The 13,088-nt window shown below is 42.9% G+C and overlaps 2 protein-coding genes across 2 annotated transcripts in view; both read right to left on the bottom strand.

Annotated features, from left to right (window-relative positions):
- Positions 1 to 331: 331 nt before the first annotated feature.
- On the bottom strand, positions 332 to 8,912 carry LOC118337976. Its single transcript, XM_035675135.1, has 13 exons — positions 8,609 to 8,912; positions 7,684 to 7,767; positions 7,465 to 7,588; positions 6,669 to 6,799; positions 6,332 to 6,558; positions 6,073 to 6,170; positions 5,877 to 5,992; positions 4,224 to 4,450; positions 3,987 to 4,075; positions 3,789 to 3,904; positions 3,182 to 3,423; positions 2,957 to 3,051; positions 332 to 2,224 (listed from the first exon to the last, which is right to left on the bottom strand). The coding sequence occupies exons 1-13, from the start codon at positions 8,832 to 8,834 to the stop codon at positions 1,204 to 1,206; spliced, it is 2,796 nt and encodes a 931-aa protein (XP_035531028.1). The 5' UTR covers positions 8,835 to 8,912; the 3' UTR covers positions 332 to 1,203.
- A 971-nt stretch (positions 8,913 to 9,883) lies between these two features.
- LOC118337965 (zinc finger protein 431-like) overlaps positions 9,884 to 13,088 on the bottom strand; it is a 9,801-nt gene continuing 6,596 nt past the window's right edge. Inside the window, exons 7-9 of the mRNA XM_035675122.1 lie at positions 12,645 to 12,877; positions 12,351 to 12,436; positions 9,884 to 12,167 (exon numbers count right to left, since the gene is read on the bottom strand). Of these exons, the coding sequence (XP_035531015.1) occupies positions 10,778 to 12,167; positions 12,351 to 12,436; positions 12,645 to 12,877 (1,709 nt within the window). The 3' untranslated portion in view covers positions 9,884 to 10,777. The remainder of the gene's footprint in view (positions 12,168 to 12,350; positions 12,437 to 12,644; positions 12,878 to 13,088) is intronic.

Genomic DNA, 13,088 nt, shown 5'->3' with positions numbered 1-13,088 from the left:
AGGTACACTCCAACTCTGGAGGACTGAGGACCTGAGACAGGAGTTTGGACTTTGTTGTACCAAAAGTTATAACTGTTTGTGTCATAATCTAAAATCCACACATTCATCTGACCCCCCTGCTCTGCTGATATTCTTGTATGCGACTGCTACACTAACTCCTCTCCCTCTCCTCTCCACCTCCCAGTAACAACGTCCAGTCAGACTCTCTCTACTCAGGACCTGAACACAGTCAGTGAATCTGTCTGGGTGACTAGAATAAGACTGTTGTTGACTCATAAATGTTACTTTTCTGTTCCCCTCCAGATAATATCAGATGTGTGTTAAGCTGTGTTTGATCCAGTGTAGTTCATCGTGAATATTGTTTATTTAGATGCATTAACAGATAACTTTCTTGTTAAGGGAACCTATTGTCCGATTCTGTCTATATGATGTATTTTCTATCATTTTCAACAATCCTACATACCTTATAGACTTCCTCTTTGAGAAATTCAGCATTTTCCTCTTCTCTGGCACTTGGCATTTGTTGACACATTTAATTTATCTGGCACTGATACAACAACAGAACAACAGAAACAAGCAGTTGGAAATGTTTACTGGTAAACAAAACTCAAGACAATCATCAACAATCAAATCAATGCTGCATTCAAAACATATTCAGAATAAACAACTTCTGCACACAGAGTATTATTCCTGTGTTTAGAGACATTGGCTGGGTGCTGGACTCAATGACACAATGTCACTCATAAAAAGGAAACTAATATCTAACAATTTACTGTAAAAACAATCTTACAAATTTAACCCTAAAACTGTAATTTTAAAAACACAGATAAAAATTAGACATTAACTTTAGATGTTTCCCATCAAAGGACGTTGTACATTTCTGTTGCCATTAAAATAATGAACATTTTTGTGCGCTTGACATGGTAACTTGAATTTCTGTAGATAATAAGTGACAATGTGAGACACTGCACAAACATTCTTAAATGAAATTCTTAAAAAAAGACCAACAGTGAATTAACCTTCTGACAAGTATTGTGTGTGAATCTTCTTCCTCCGAGCTTAGAGACGCAGACAGGAAGTAATGAACTGTTGGAGATTTCTTGACATTAACCATAATGTAGATTATAGCGAGCTTCGTGCTTTCTGTAACATTTTTCAACATATTTAACAAGAAAACACTTTGTGGATAAAATAATCTAAAAATCACCGGACTCGTTTAACAACACTTTTAGTGCCGTTGAGTCTGTTAGCTAGAACCTGAACTGGAGCTTCAGTCCTGCGGAGGTCTGATCCCTCCCGGTGAGTCTTAATGTGTCTTTTCATAGAGTGTTTGAATCTGAAGGCCATGAAGCAGACAGGGCACTTGTAAGGTTTCTCCCTGGCGTGGACCTTCATGTGGACCTGACACTTCTGGTGTGTTTTAAACGTTTTGCTGCAGATCTGACAGGTGAACGTTGTTTCTCTGACTGCGTGACTCTGTTTGTGTTTGGATAACGCGTCAAGGCAGCGTAAGGATTTACCGCACAAGTTGCAGTGGTGCAGTTGCTCGCCCGTGTGCCTCAACCTGTGACGCCTGAGATCAATCTTTGAAGTAAATGATTTTTGGCAAAAATCACATTTGTTTGGCTTATCACTCACATGGACCCACATGTGATTCTTTAGCACCCAACTCTGAGCGAACGTTTTATGGCAGACCTTACAACTGAATGGTTTCTTTCCTGTGTGTCGAGCGATGTGTCCGTTGAGGCCGTTGGTGGAGAGAAAAGACTTTCCGCAGATGTTGCAGCTGTGAGTTTTCTGGTGACTTTGAAGATGACTCCTCAGCTGCTCTTCAGACTCTGAATGTTCTCCACACACTCCACAAAGCCGCTTTGGATCGTCCACATGACTCCAGGCGTGTTTATTCAACATGTTCGCAGTCCCGCGCAAAGTTCCACAGACTTTACAGGACAGAGAGGCGTCACCGTTATCGGTCGATGCCTTCGTAGACGACTGCTTCATTTGTTTGACTCGTCTCTTTCTCGTCATCTTCTCAGGTTCATTTTCCCTCACATGTTTCTCTCTTTTGTCTGACTTCCAGTCATCATCGCTCAGCTCGCCTCCGTCTGCTGCACTCTCAGAGAGAACCAGCAGAGACCAGAGACGACTGACGGCCGACTCTGATCTTCCACCATCTTCATCCTCAGCTTTCACTGTTTCCAGGTCTTCATGTTGTGATCTTGAGCTGATGGACAAAATCAGAGAGTTACAAAGATAGACAGAACCATTGAAAGGCTTTTATTTGATGTCTTTAAATCACTGGCACAGTCCAGCTTATAGGAATCAATTATTTGGCTGCATACGTCTCTACAATAAAATACATAAATTTACCATTTAGTACATTTAAGTATGTGATTTAAAGCTTGAACATTTTTTTCATTCATAGAGAACAATGTGGGGGACTTTTAGCTAAGGCTAACTGCTGCTGCTAGTTGTACTAGCTGCCATTAGCTAGTTACTTAGTTGGCTAACTTTGCGGCCCTATTAGCAGAGTATACCTGCACTGGTAGCCAGGGGAGTGTCAGAGGGAAAACCAGACAATATTTCCTTTGTAAAATCATTGAATAAGGTCTTAAAGTTGTGCTTTTGTACAGTAATCAGTGAGGCCATAGACGTCTGTAATACATCTGCCCTCAGAAATGCTCAGGCAGCGTCATAAGAGAGAGAAAAAATGCAAAATGAGTGCCCAGAAATACTTAGAAAATGAATTTTCTGCCATTGCTAGGACAGATGCTGGCGTATAGGTGACATATATCTTAAGATATATGTAATAAAAACACTTACTTACTTAAAACATTCTGTCTCAGCCTCGGAACAAATAACTAAACTAAAACCAAAACAAGCTGGTTTACTAATACTCAGAAAGTCAGATACAGAAAACAAACATTTTGGGTTCCTGTGAAATAGTCTGATTTACCTTGTTGTGTTCAGCCTGCTTAGTTTAGAAGTGGATGAAGAAACTTTAACAGCGCGATGAAGTTCTTCTTCACTGGTCTGGACTTCCTCTTGTGCCTGAAAGAGTTTTATATCCAAATCATATTTCCAGCAAAAAGCAGCGACATCCTCTTTAACTGCACAGAAGTACCTGCTAGTATCAAAGGATTTCCTGTGAATGTGCAGTAGATAATGTCAGAAATCAGACCTTCAGGCGGATGTAGAGGGCTGAGTTTCCCGATCCATTCAGCCTGATGCTTCTGTAGATCTCCTCCGGTGTCAGAGCCTCCGCTCTGAGCGGCTGTAGTCTCTTCGTTTTGTCAGTTAAGAAGAAGTCAAAAGTTTCCTGGCCAGCCAGCTGAGGGAAGGTGGACCTCAGCAGGTCCATAAAGTCCGCCTCCTGCAGGCCATGAGGACACTGCAGCTTGCGAAGCTTATACATCTTATACACTGAAACACAAGAGGGAAACTTTCTCCAGTATTCAAACCATCTAAAGCCGATATAGCCCTCTTTAACAGTCTAAAACAGTCTGGAGAATGTTTTTTTTTTTCAACCCAAAAAGATTCTGGGTGACATAAAATACCTAAAAACAGTGAGACTCCCCAAACCTGCTCTTCATGAGCCAAACCAGACATGATCAGTGCTGGAGGAAATATTCGGATAATATACTTGAGTAAAAGTACAATTAAAACACTGTTTCAAATAAAAGTCATAAAAAAATGTTGAAAACGTACGACAAGGAGTTTAACAGTGTTGAGCCTCTAACACCTCTTAGACAAGGTTTATTATTCTGAATACAGAACTATAAATTTACCGTTTCTTGAGAGCACATTAATCCGATAGTCCTCCAGGATGCAGATCCTGAGATCTATTAGGTTCAGAGGTTCACTTGTCTGACGTCTGCTGGGCTTCTTCTTGTCAGACTGAACTCTGGGTGACAATAACATCAAGGATCAGAAGAGGAATACACTTGTTCTCTCTCCTACAGAAAAACAGCTCTTTGTGTTTTTACCTCGTGTTCAGTCCAGTTTGATCTGTGGACGGAGAATCTGGAGCAGCATCTTCTCTGTGCAGAGGTTCTCTCTCTTGGGGCTGGACTTCCTTAGGCGAATAAAACAAGTTCCCACCGAAAATAAACCAAATACTTTACAAAGGATATTTGTTATTTTGACCTTTCTGGAGTATTAAGACAGAAGTTGAGTGCTGCAGAGAACAGATCCTGTCTCTGAGGTTAAACTGGTTTAAGTACCTTCAGTCGGATGTAGATGGTTGAACGTCCAGTGGTCTTACAGATCTCCTCTGGTGTCAGAGCCTCCACTGTGAACGGCTGCAGTATCTTCTTTTTGCCACATGTGAAGAAGTCAAACGTTTCCTGAGCAGCCAGTTGAGGGAAGGTGGACCTCAGCAGGTCCAGGAAGTCCGCCTCCTGCATCCCACGAGGACACTGCAGCTCCAGAAGCGGGAACTTCTTATACACTGAAACACAAAGACAGCTTTCAGTTAGCTCAGCCGTTACTAAAGACCACCAGCTAACAACACTGGTTCAATTCTTGGGAAAGTTTTACCGACCGACTGATTAAATAGAGCCGGGGTCTGCTTGAGGTTTTCTGCCTTTTAACAGGCAGTTTTTCCTTGCCCCTGTCTCCAAGGTCTTGCTCATTGTGGGATTTATTGGGGTCTCTGCAAATAATTTTATAATGAGTACGGTCTAGACCTGTTAGAACTTCTGTTATGAATTGGCACTCTACAAATAAAACTAAATTAAAAATTATACTGTTTAAATTCTTGACACAGTTGTGGCTGCTGGTCACCAACCGTTTACTGCATCACTGAGTTTACACAGAGACACGAGTGCAAGTTTATCTGCTTCAGAAACTCTAGTCTCAGTAAGCCGAGGCAGTCTGGTTCTGAGTCTTACAAGTTTTTAAACTTTTATTTGGCTAAATGCCAGATGCCACAGAAAGGGTTGGCTTCTTTCAAGAGAGGGTTGTACGTCTGTCCCTAAAGGCCCCAACACACCAAATCAACGTCAAAGAACTAGCGCCGACTTAAGCGGAGTTGCGTCGCCTGCGTCTCGGCCAAACAGTGATACTAGAACACGCTGAACTGACTACAGCGAACGGACAACTATAATGTACGTTCTTCGCCTGCACAGGAGTTAATAAGTCTCCATACCAGCAGGTGGCGGTAGTCCGGATCCCTCATTGAGAAAGAACAGCAGGAGTCCTCAGACAGCGGATATAAGAAAACAGCCCTTTGGTTCGCTCGCTCAGACGGTTTCGTAAAACAGCTTCTTGTTGTCTAAATACCCGTGAATTTGAATAATCAGATGAGATGAAGTTGAAGCTTTCGTTTTTCCTTTTGATGAAGTCATTTGCTGCTTTGCTCGCTTCTGTTTTTCATCTCGTGCACTGATTCACTTCAGCTGAATAGGCAATCAGAGCGATGTCTCTCACCTGTGACCCCTGCCGTGGATTCTACACGCTCAGGCAGTCAGGTGGCCCGATGTCTCCGGACCTTAAGAGCTGTTTGATACTTTATCTAAGTGATCTCTCTGAAGTGTGACAGAAAGCAACAGATATTTGGTTGAAGTACTGTTAGTAGCAAGTAGGGAAGGTCCAAAATACCATTATTGGGGCTTTGAAGTGCAGATGTCACGTGAACCGATACTTTGGTACCAAGTAGATGCCAAAATTCTGAAAACATGACGGTACTTGTTTATCTACAGTACTGTAGGTAACGGGGATTAAGTGGCCCTTACAGGCAGCATATACACCAATGATTCCTGCATTCTGCCGTTAATCAGTCACAGGAAGAAAAAAAATCCCAACTTTAAAATTACAGAAGTTACTCTTTAACTTCTTATCGGAGAACTCAAGACAGAGTGACTGAGTACATTTACCTTTGTTTGAGAGCCTATTGATCCGAGAGTCCTCCAGGATGCAGATCCTGAGATGTATTAGGTTCGGAGGTTCACTCCTCTGACGTCTGCTGGGCTTCCTCTTGTCAGACTGAACTCTGGGTGACAATAACAAAGGTTTAGAAGAGGAATACACTTGTTCTCTCTCCTACAGAGAAGCAGCTCTTTGTGTTTTTACCTTGTGTTCAGTCCGGTTTGATCTGTGGACGGAGAATCTGGAGCAGCATCTTCTCTGTGCAGAGGTTCTCTCTCTTGGGGCTGGACTCCCTCAGGCAGCTAAAACAAGTTCCAACCAAAAACAAACCAAATACTGACGCTTTACAAAAGGATATTTGTTATTTTGACCTATAACAAATAAGTCAAAGTAAGACAGAAGTTGAGGGCTGCAGAGAACAGATCTCGTCTCTGAGGTTGAACTGGTGCAGCAGATAAAGTACCTTCAGTCGGATGTAGAGGGTTGCACTTCCAGTGGTCTTACAGATCTCCTCTGGCGTCAGAGTCTCCACTCTGAGCGGGTGTAGTTTCTTCATTTTGTCAGTTAAGAAGAGGTCAAAAGTTTCCTGAGCAGCCAGTTGAGGGAAGGTGGACCTCAGCAGGTCCAGGAAGTCTGCCTCCTGCAGCCCACGAGGACACTGCAGCTCCAGAAGTGGGAACTTCGTAAACGCTGAAACACAAAGACAGCTTTCGGTTAGCTCGGCCGTTACTAAAGACCACCAGCTGACAACACTGGTTCAATTCTTGGGAAAGTTTTACCGACCGACTGATTAAATTTACCGTGGGGTGAGAGCACTTTGATCTGACAGTCCTGCAGGATGCGGATCCTGAGGTCTATGTGGTCCTCTGATTCCCTGATCGCAGGTCCGTCAGCACTCCTCCTGTCAGACTGAACTGTGGAAGTCAAAAACCTGAAGAAAGGAAGACATGATGCTGTGTTCAGATACCTCCGGCTGTCTTCAGGATTCAGTCTCGCTGTGTGGTTGCTGATTTGGGCGTTTGACACCAAAACTCTTCGCCATGATCAATCAACGACTCAATACACCAAACTCGGTTGGGGCTCAATAACGCGTTGCTATGACAACAGTTCCAGTTCCCACTCTTTATTATTTGTCAGGAGTTTTCTTTGTCAACACACGTTGGAGCCACACTACCTGTACCTGAGTTTATTGTGTTCTGATTGATGACATAAGAATAAATGTAATAATTTTGTTTACTTTTTAATTGTGTAATCACTGAGATCACCACTAGGTGGTGCTATCTGGCCCTGCAGTTCACTGTTACACTGCGACTCCAGGTGGCTCGAAGGCGAGACCAAAAGAGAAAGACCAAAGTACAATTAAAACGTTTCCAGGGTATTTGGTAACTTTAATGAATTTCCGGGTGTTTGGATGAAAGTAAAACTAGTCTATAAGTTTCCAGGAGAACTCTGATTATAAACCAGCTCTAACGAGTCTTGATAACTTCTGAACAAACACAACACAGGAAGTTCTGTATATTTGTGTTGGTTTGTTTGGGTGATGGATGCCAATCTCTGAGGTTTATGACACGTGTAGTGTGACTGATGACTTCTAACCTTAATGATTCTTCACAATCTGGTTCTGTGAGATGTTCCGGATGCTCCTCTTCATCCTCTTCATCCTCCTCCATCCGTTCCACAGTGGAGCAGACGAGGCCCAGACTCCCGCTGTCTTCCACACCTGGACACATAGCGGGGCAACAGGGTCAGAACTACCTGTTTAATGCCATACAGGAGGTGAAGGTTTGATTCTTCAATAAATAAAAACAAACGTACTCGGCTCCTGTTTGTGCCGCTGTTCCTCTTCGGGGAGTTCAGCTCTTCCTCCCGCCGCCGGCTCACAGACAGGAAACTGGTCATCTGGATCAGAGACAGACAGCAGGGTTGATCAATGAAAACGAGATCGTGATCAGAAATCTGCTGCTGAATCACATAAATACAAATATTCAGGAGGCCCACAAGGGGTCGCGAGGACTTTTTGATTTTAAAGCATGTTAGAAACCTTTAAAAATCCACACAGTAGGCCTTTAACTCATCGTCCTGCTTTAAAACAAAGTACCAAAAGAACTAATAAAACACTGAATCTGGCAAGAAATAATCCTATTAAGTTATTATTAAACTAATAATATCAGTAAAACTCATCTCTGATCAATATTCACAGGAAATAATATGCTAAAAATTCATCAAAATCTCTGGTTTTATACAAACTGTTATTGAGTTCACTGTTTACAGCTCATCAGTTGTTGCTTTACTGTTATTGATATAATATGTAATTTAATCAGAGGTCGTAAGCACAGGATCAAACACAACATATATTATTTACAGGATATTTGGTCATTTTAATCCATTTCCATGTCTTTCCATTACTGGAAAATTAATCTATTGAATTTCCAGGTTTTCCATTCAAAACTGCACTTGAGTAAATTCACTTTCTACCGCTGAATTTGTCCAGTTTAAACGCGGTCATGAGGACTTTGTACCGTTTATTTTACGTTTTAAAGCAGACAGTGAGTTTGAATGTTGGCCGAATTTATGAGTGACATTAACAGTTCTTATACCGAGCCCGTAGATGTCGGTGAGTTTTAACATTAGCAAAAAAACATTTAATTAACGTTTTTCTAAACCGGGTTCGTCTTTCCGGTTCTCCCTGCGGAGAGGACACATCGCGGTGCTCCCTGCAGACATTCACCCGGACACCGACCTGCTGCCTCCAGTTTGATCTCCGCGGAGATGGACAGCAGAGCCTCCAGCTGTCTCCTCTGCCGGTCGACCTCCAGCCTCAGCCCCGCAGCCTCCTCCTCGTACCCGGCCACGGTTCTCTCCACCACCGCTAAGATCTCCAGCGCGGCGGCGGTCAGCTTCTCGGCCACGACTCCTCTCAGCATCTCGGCCGTGGACACGCTGCCGGCCCCGGTGTCAGCCTCCATGTTGTTGTCACCGGCTCCGGTGCAGCATCATCACCGCACGGAAGTGTTGTTACCGGCAGAAATACGCGGGAATGTTTGGAGACGGTGCAGACAGAAATGATGTCCGACTGGAAACATGAACCAAAGAGGAACGTTTCTCTCTGGAACCAACGGAGTATGGAGTTACAAATTAAAGTAATTTATAGTTTATTCGAAATTATTCTGTCGCTGCTTGTACGGAAGCTCATTTCTGCAAATGTGAAAAAAAAAAACTTTTACAAAATATTGACTTAATAACACAAAGTCAATATTTGTGAGATATTAAGTCAAAATATTTAAAGTTTATTTTAATGATTTACTTTCTCTCTGTTACATTGGCAGTAATGGGCTTCCGTACTTCTGGCTTTAATTCAGCCACATTTATCAATATTTTGACCTATTGACGATAAAGTTACTCAATACTCTTGATTGCTTTACTTATTCCTCCCTGCCAACAGTAACTAGTTACATTACTAGTTATAATTACCTTAATAATAATCCCAACTAAAGATTTATGAGGATTAAATCCAGTTTTCTTTGTTAAAATCAAAGTAATGTAATATTTCCTCCACGATCATAAAAATGAATCAATAGTGTAAATTTAATTGTTGGATTTCAGATCAGAAGACAACAAAAGTAATGTAACTAATTACACCTTTAGTTACTGTGTAAAGTAATATTATTACTATTAATGGCTGACATATATATCACTTAAACAATGTAATACATTTAAACTTTAGTAATTCCAAAGTATAACTTTACATGTTAAGTATAAAAACGTTAAATAATGTGAATTGAATATTTTATTTATATCAAACTATAGTTTTATGTTCTGGTGCAACGTACAAAGGTCTCCCCATGCTTTACTGAGTTATAATGTTTAATGTTGGATTATATAACAAATCTGTTACAGGATCATTAACAGGAGCTGCTTTTCCACCTTTATTATAACAATATGTGTAATTCAGCTCAGTTTATAGTCACATTTTATTAACTCACACCAAAGTGGTCCAATAAACATCAAACTTTGAGGCATTTAGAATATTTACTTCATTAATATTTGACCAACAAACAAACAACGATGAGTCAATGATTTCATTCAGTAGAAAAAACATTTAACATACAATAAACCACAGAAACGCAGTTGCATCACGACACAACGGGATGATAATGTAACAGCTGTGTAACAGACACTAACAATCAACCTTTCTGTCCACGTTCACGTCTTTAGTTTCTATTCTTTGTCACATACCGACTCTCACTGTTTATTGAAGCTGTAATTATACAGCAGTCGTCCACTCGCTGACTCTCCCCGAGGCTTTTAGTTCAGTAATTAATATACTGCAACCTGAGCTTGTCTACACGCTTTATGGCTGACGCTTTATTTTCATTATTTGAACATCTGTTGAGCCGATTACATCAATTAATTATTTTTATTTATTGGGTTTTGTTGCTCTTTCAGTGGCCTGTCGAGTCTGGTTCTGTCAGATCTCTCCGAGCAGAGGCACATAAAAGCTTCCAGAGTAAAAACAGCTGACGGAAAACAAAAAATCGGATCAGTAGAGCTCAAAGTAGCCGACACCAATCAAATAAAGAACGCCCTGATCGGTGGGGATACAGATTGTTGAGATCAGATCGGGACATTAACATTATCAGCTCTCACTCGCAGTACAAATATCTGATTGATTAACTAGTGACAATCTGCCCTCGCTGTGTCCGTCCTGTACAGTCGACAGTCACACTGCAGAGACACACTGAAGTTCTCTGGTGCAGATAGTTTTACTTTATCAGCACAGACCTGATGAAGCTACAGTGAACACTTAGTGCCACGCTGTTTGATTGCTCCGTTATTAACGAGACACTCGGCACATCGAGCTTTAGGGAACACGTTCAGTTTTCTTTATGTAGAAAAGGAACAGACCCTTTCAGGACTTCAGTCCATCCAGTTCTGACGTCTCTTTCCCTTGGTGGCTCCTCATGTGTGTTTTCAGACAGTGGCTCTGAGTGAAGGCTTTGTCGCAGAGGCTGCACTGGTACGGTTTCTCTCCGTTGTGGGTCCTCATGTGGACAGTCAGATAATATTTGCGAGCGCACGCTTTCCCACAAACCCCGCAGACAAACTGTTTGACGTCAGAGTGTGTTTTCAGATGTTCTCTGAGAATACTCTGAGTGTTAAAGGTTCGCCCGCACTTCGAGCACTCGTACGGTCTCTCCCCAGTGTGGATCATCATGTGTCTCCTCAGAGCTCCTCGACCCGACAAACCTTTGCCGCATTCGCTGCACATGATCTTCTCCTCGCTGTGTGTTTTCATGTGAACCTTCAGCTGACCTCGTGTGTGAAACATTTTGCAGCAAACGTCGCAGAGGTACGTTCGGTCTCGGGTTGTGTGAATTTTCGCATGTTCTTTCACTTTGGCTGGAATTAAAAATCTCTTCCCACAGACCTGACAGGCATAACGTTTTTCCCCTATGTGACCCAATTTGTGTCGGGATAAAGCTCGCAAGTCAGCGACACATTTCCCGCACACGTCGCAGCGATACGGCTTCTCACCTGTGTGGGTGCTGCTGTGAACCCTCAGCTGCTGTTTGAAAGCAAAAGACCGACTACAGAGGTCACATTTGTGGGGTTTATCCTCCACATGTTCCCACCCGTGGTTCCTTAAACCTGCCTTATGTGCATACGCTTTATGGCAGATGTCACATTTGTACGGTTTCTCTCCTGTGTGCAGAGTAGCGTGTCTCTCTAGGCTGCCAACAGTGAGGAAAGACTTTCCACAGATGTTGCAGCTGTGAGTTTTCTGGTGACTTTCGAGATGGCTCCCCAGCTCCTCAGCAGACTCTGAATGTTCTCCACACACTCCACAACGCCGCTCTGAGTCGTCCACGTGACTCAAGGCATGTTTAATCAGCATGGTCTTTGACCTGTGCAGCGCTCCGCAGACTTTACAGGACGGAGCGTCGCCGCCATCGGTCGCCGCCTTCAGAGACGACTGCATCTGCTTCCTTCTTTTTGTTTTTACACCTGAATGATCAACTCGCCTCCTTCTCCTCGCCGTCTTCGATGAGTTCGCTTCAGCTTCGCCGTCACTCAGCCCTTCCTCTTTCCTGTCTGGTTTCCAGTCGTCATCTCTGCCATCTTTCTCCACCTCTTCCTCTTCCTCTTCGTCTTCTTCGTTGTCCCCGTCGCTCTCAGCAGGAGAAAGGGCGCTAAAGTCATCCGATAATCCGCGTTGTTCTCCGTCCTCCGCTGTTTCAATCTGTTGTTGCCGTCTCGAGTTGTTGGACAGACGATTGACTCTGTTGGTGTCCACAGAACTGAAGACAGAAAATAAGCAGCTGAATTATTTAAATGTATCTTCATCTTTGACACAATCAGAATGTGAAACTGAGGATGCTTAAAGATTAACACATTGGGAACATCTATCTTTAAACTATATAAGGTTGTATTATTAACACCCAGCTCCTAAAGACACCGTCCACCGTCTTCATTTGACTCACTCAGCGTTTCCTGCGTCACTGGTGGCTTCGTCTTCGCTCTCTGGAGGAGGAGGTTGCTCCGTGTTGATCAGCGATTTCTCTGCTCTCTGGAAGAAATCAACAGTTGATCACGGGAGTTAATTCTCAACCTTTAGTAGCTGAATGCTCAAAATGTCCACGTTTAGCTAACTGCTAAAGTCTGATCATTTGTTTGACTGCTGTTAGTTATTAGTTTGATTAATGCTTTAATAATGTGTGTATTGATCACTGGTGCGGGCTCAGTATGCTGTAAATGGTTTCCCTTTGAGGATCTACCTGTGCTCGGATATACAAAGCCGATCTTCCTTTCCCCGTGGATTTGATGGACCTTTGGATCTCTTCTGGTGTCAGTGTTTGTAGTTGCAGTGGCGTCAGTTTCCTGGTTGCGTCGACTGTGAAGACGTCAAACTGTCCGGTCACCTGAGGGAAGGTGGACCTCAGCAGGTTCAGGAAGTCGGGCTCCCGTAGGCCTCGGGGACACTTCAGCTCGTTAACCGGGGACTTCAACACTAACACACAGACAAATTCATCACAACGTTCAAGTTCTGACAAAACTGCACAATAGTGAAGCTCTTGAACAGAATATGGCATTTCTGAAGCTTTAAAGCACTGACCTCTGCCCTGTATCTACAGCACTGACCTCTGCCCTGTATCTACAGCACTGACATCTGTCCTGTATCTACAGCACTGACATCTGACCTGTATCTACAGCACTGGCCT

Source organism: Morone saxatilis, unplaced genomic scaffold (genome assembly GCF_004916995.1).
Source record: "Morone saxatilis isolate NCDOM2014 unplaced genomic scaffold, NCSU_SB_2.0 Contig4, whole genome shotgun sequence".
NCBI lineage: Eukaryota > Metazoa > Chordata > Actinopteri > Moronidae > Morone > Morone saxatilis.
This window is presented reverse-complemented; position numbering and strand designations above follow the sequence as displayed.

Excerpts from the sequence above, each read along its gene's own strand:
- LOC118337976 (XM_035675135.1), bottom strand. The coding sequence starts at position 8,834 with ATGGAGGCTGACACCGGGGCCGGCAGCGTGTCCACGGCCGAGATGCTG. Across the intron at positions 5,993-6,072 it reads CAAACCGGACTGAACACAAG|AGTTCAGTCTGACAAGAGGA; the intron begins GTAAAAACACAA and ends ATTGTCACCCAG. Across the intron at positions 4,076-4,223 it reads CCATCTACATCCGACTGAAG|GAAGTCCAGCCCCAAGAGAG; the intron begins GTACTTAAACCA and ends TATTCGCCTAAG.